The sequence below is a fragment of the Nannobrachium achirus genome (assembly GCF_963921795.1).
Source record: "Nannobrachium achirus genome assembly, chromosome: 9".
NCBI lineage: Eukaryota > Metazoa > Chordata > Actinopteri > Myctophiformes > Myctophidae > Nannobrachium > Nannobrachium achirus.
Window position 1 is genome coordinate 23,972,738 of NC_137818.1, and position 5,000 is coordinate 23,977,737.

Here is a 5,000-nt window from a genome sequence, read left to right on the forward strand (position 1 = left end):
AAAGAGAATGAATTAATCAAGCAATATAGGAGAGACTGTTGTGTACATGAAATAGTCCATCAATAGTAGACAATGGTTTGTTCGCGCACGCGTGTGTGTGTGTGTGTGTGTGTGTGTGTGTGTGTGTGTGTGTGTGTGTGTGTGTGTGTGTGTGTGTGTGTGTGTGTGTGTGTGTGTGTGTGTGTGTGTGTTTGTGTCTTTGAGCTGAACATCCAAGGCCACAGGCAGACAAAGCAGAGTGGGATTCTTTAGTTCCTACAGAAAGAGACGATGTGAAAGGACATATAGAGATGTACTCTGCTGTGCAGGTCAGGCGGCATGAGTATAGAGGCAAGGACACACACGCATACAGTATACAGTACACACACACACACACACACGCACGCGCACACACACATTCCTATTCAACCCTGGTATTTTTAATTGAAAAGGAATGTTGTGAAGGTCATTCTAAATACGTTACCTTTGTATTTTTATAAAAATAAATGAAGGTACTAAAGAGTATAGTGTGTACAACAACAAAAAATACTTGTTTTGCCTAGAAATGATCACTCATGAATGATTTTGCTGACAAACTGAGAGGTTTTATGATACAGAAATTAAATGACTGTAGAGCAGGGTTCCACAGGGGGTCTGGGACCCCTAGGGGTTCCTCAGAGTTACTCCAAATCTTTGTGTGATAGAAACTTGTTTTCTCCTCTTTTATATGAACCCTAGTGTCCTTACTCTGAGAACTTAAGCCAAAAATAGCAGGTCTACAAGCTCACAATGCCTTGCGCTGCGAGGCGTTGTGAGCTTATAGATCTGCTATTTTTTGGCAAAGAGATTTGGTGTATAGGGAAAAAAGAGCAGGGAGAATTCTCCAATGGCTGTCACTGTGCACGACTGAAAATAGTTGGTCATTAGGGATTAAGCACATGGAAAACCGACAGTACAGTGCGTTCATATGTGTTAATGGCGTGTTTGAAGGATTATCTTGTGGCTTATAGCAGCTTGTTCATTGTCTGTTCGATATTTGCATCAATATCTTGTTAAAAAGATTATCCGGGATTAACTTGTTAATAATCTACTCAATATATACATCAATATCTTGTTAGATGTTGTCAGGGAGACAATGGGCGATGTCAAACTACCCGCCCCTGGGCTAGATCAGCCCGCGGAATGATTTGGGGTAAAGGGAAAAAATAATTAATTCAAGGTCAAATTGTCAAACATATTTATGTCACAAATAGTGAAAAGAAACGAATACTTCCACAGAGCTTTGCAAGTGGAATGGAATAAAGTGTTGCCATTTCCTTCAAAAATTATTCTAGGTTCAGAATCATTTTGTGTACCTCTGTAAGCTGACGGACACCATTATCTGTGTGCTTGAGAGAACCCCACAAAGATAATGCATCAGTTCAATTTGCTTCACACTCCATTCCCAGTCAGGTGATTTGCACGCACATACGCATGCATGCGTGTACGCGCGCACACACACGCACACACACGCACACACACACACACGCACGCACGCACGCACGCACGCACGCACGCACGCACGCACGCACGCACGCACGCACGCACGCACACACACACACACACACACACACACACACACACACACACACACACACACACTTATTTGTATCCATTATCATTCATGAAAGTCAATAGCATGTATGTATGTGAATTACTGTATGCCAAATCATACAAATATGCTTCTTTTCTGCACAAAAGGCCAAAAAGCCATTTCATTTTGATTAAACCAGACTGTGAAACATATACTGTAGTAAATCCCTTTGTCATGGGTATAATAAGATGCTTATGCTGAGGCTCTCATTACATATAAGAGCCTATAATGCACTTATGGGAATCACCTGGGGACTGTGTGAAAGTGTGCTGTAGACTAGAGTGTCACTCATCTGGGGACTGTGTTAAAGTGTACTCTAGAGTGAAGTAGGCTACCTGAGAGTAGTGTGCTGCACAGGAGGGTGTCTTTTGAGAATCAAAGGAAATCGCATTCAGAATAACATAATCTACAAGCTCATCTAAAAGCATGCATCTGTGTGTGTCTTTAACCATTATGTCATACTCTGGCTATTCTAAAATATAACAAGATATTATATTCAAACATACACAGGATATACTCAATTTAACATTGGTCAAATCTTTTAATATATACATTTTTAAATAGCAACATACAGTACTGAGCATAATTATTCAGAAAACCCAAGACCACAGGAAAAAAACGTTTTTGGGGGGTGTAATTGAGGTCAGAAAACCTAAAAAAAAAAATATATATATATACATTTGTCATGAGACCTTTAAGTATAAATCGTCACTGACTGGCGCACATGTTTTTCACCACTGACCTACTTCACACACTCAAACACAGAGTCACTGCACACCTGGGATGCGGAGGCTAATCATATAAAATGTACCTAATTCTTCAGGTTGATAGCCTACATGTATGAATGTATGAACACCATGTTTTGTATTTGCTTGGGGATATAGTACAAGCTGGGGATTGTGTTGGAATGCTTTTGCATCGAGGAACTGTGGTGTAGATTATGACTTTTTCTTGCGGTAATTGGTTGTAATGCTTTGTGTATGCTTGTTTAATAATAATAGCAAGGTACGCTCAGTAAAGCACAAATCTCTCCCAGGAGCCATTTCCTAATAATAGGGATTTATGCAGTGAAGTTTGTGCAGCCTTGAAAGTAGCAGTCATCCTCTCTACTGCTGTCTACCTTATCAAATTCTCTCCATTTTTCTCAAAGATTTATGATGATGTGTCAAAAAAACTGTAATTTGAATTTCATTGTAATTCACCTCCTACAAAGCCTGACTGAAAGGAAACAAGTCATTGAAAACGACATTACAGCTCCACGATTAATGCTTTATGTCAACAGTGTTGCAAAAAGGTTGCGATTTGAAATGTGTCAGTTTTCACTGCCACACATTCACTTTACTTAGCAAGTAAACACTGTAATGTTGACATTACGGCATGTTAATAACATAACAACCAATTTTTGAGCGGTGGTCACAACGCTCCTATACGTGGCCGTGTGTGTGGGTCTGTCTGTCTGTCTGTCTCCGTGTCTCCGTGTCTGTCTGTCTGTCTGTAGCCTGCAGTAACCTTTTCTGACCACACATGTTAAGGGAGGGGCGCTGTTGCACACACACACACACACACACACACACACACACACACACACACACACACACACACACACACACACACACACACACACACACACACACACACACACACACACACACACACCACCGCTCAGTTCACACAAGTGTGATTTTTTTTTATTTAGAGTGTGTGTCTCTCTCTCTCTCTCTCTCTGTCTCTGTCTCTCTCTAGGTTACTATGGTAGACTGTGTACTGATGATCTCTCTCTCTCTCTCTCTCTCTATAGGTTACTATGGTAGACTGTGTACTGATGATCTCTCTCTCTCTCTCTCTCTATAGGTTACTATGGTAGACTGTGTACTGATGCCTGTAAGTTGAACCCCTGTGAGAACGAGGCTCGCTGCCACAGTAAGCCCAGCTCCTCTCATGGATACATCTGTGACTGTGGAGACAACCACTATGGCCAGTACTGTCAGCACAGGTACACACACACACACACACACACACACACTCACACACACACACACACACACACACACACACACACACACACACACACACACACACACGTTTGTGAGATTGAGTTCAGTATAGTTAATTGAATATGTGTCTTTTCATTTGAGCTGGCACGTGATCTATTGTGTGTGTGGCGCGCACACGCATGTGCCTGTGATTACTTGTGTTAAGAGTGGCTTTAGTTCACCCTTGTTGCCCTACATCTCCACTCTTGCATGTAATCCACAGAGTATACACATAATATAAACACATACAGTACTTGTACATGGATGCACGCTAATAAGCACTCTGGTATTTACGCCACATGCGCGCGCACACACACACGCACGCACGCACGCACGCACGCACGCACGCACGCACGCACGCACGCGTCCTCACCTTTCAAATATCACTCTGTTTCTGTCACCCCTCTCTCTCTCTCTGACTCTTTTTTGCCTCTCCCTTTACCTTGATCTGCCGTTTTAGCATCTCGCTGTAACCTTGTTTCTCATCCCTTTATCCGTCCCTGTACTTCTTTCTGTCTCTTTATCTCTATATCACTTCGTCTCTCCACAGTCTTCATCATTTCTGATGTTCATGTTAGTTCACGGGGGCGATTATTTTCATGGTTGGAAAAACAATGTATATTGCTTTCTCCCGTGTGTGTGTGTGTGTGTGTGTGTGTGTGTGTGTGTGTGTGTGTGTGTGTGTGTGTGTGTGTGTGTGTGTGTGTGTGTGTGTGTGTTGCCTGCATACCGGCCCATATGTGTGTCTGCATGCATGTGTGTGTATTCATATGTGTGTGTTTGTGTGTAGGATTGACCACCAATGTCCCCGAGGCTGGTGGGGCACTCCAACTTGCGGACCATGTCACTGTGACACCAGTAAAGGCTTTGACCCAGACTGCAACAAGACCACAGGCCTCTGTCACTGCAAGGTACACAAACACATGCACGCACGCACAAACACAGACACATGCACACACGCACACACACAAATCCATTTATACTTTCTCAGAGTTAAATGAACACTCAGGATTTTGCTGTGTACACATGGATGATGTGAACTGAGCTCCTAAAGCCGCGTGTCTAGAGGAGTTGCAAGTCATTGGTCTGAAAAGAACTAAATCGTTTCATAATCTGGATCTGTTCTTGAGACGCAATTTACAACGTTAGCATTTAGCAGACCTTCTTATCCAGATCGACTTAAAAGTGCAAGACTGGAATAGGCTGAGTAAGCATGAACTCTAGTCGTAGTCAATAAATAACAAGGTAAAAGGTCTCACAGTTGTATAGACAGCAATGCAGTGCCTCAAAGAAACTAGGATACCACTGTAGGTTCTTTGCAAAACTGTGCTCAGTCCTGTTGTGGTAGTTAAGTT

At 42.5% G+C, this 5,000-nt stretch overlaps 1 protein-coding gene across 1 annotated transcript in view; it reads left to right on the forward strand.

Annotated features, from left to right (window-relative positions):
- The window catches only part of celsr3 (cadherin, EGF LAG seven-pass G-type receptor 3), a gene marked incomplete at its 5' end in the record, with an annotated part of 135,072 nt that overhangs the window by 82,504 nt on the left and 47,568 nt on the right, over positions 1-5,000 (forward strand). The window contains 2 exons of the mRNA XM_080732630.1: positions 3,464-3,605; positions 4,436-4,556. Of these exons, the coding sequence (XP_080588756.1) occupies positions 3,464-3,605; positions 4,436-4,556 (263 nt within the window). The remainder of the gene's footprint in view (positions 1-3,463; positions 3,606-4,435; positions 4,557-5,000) is intronic.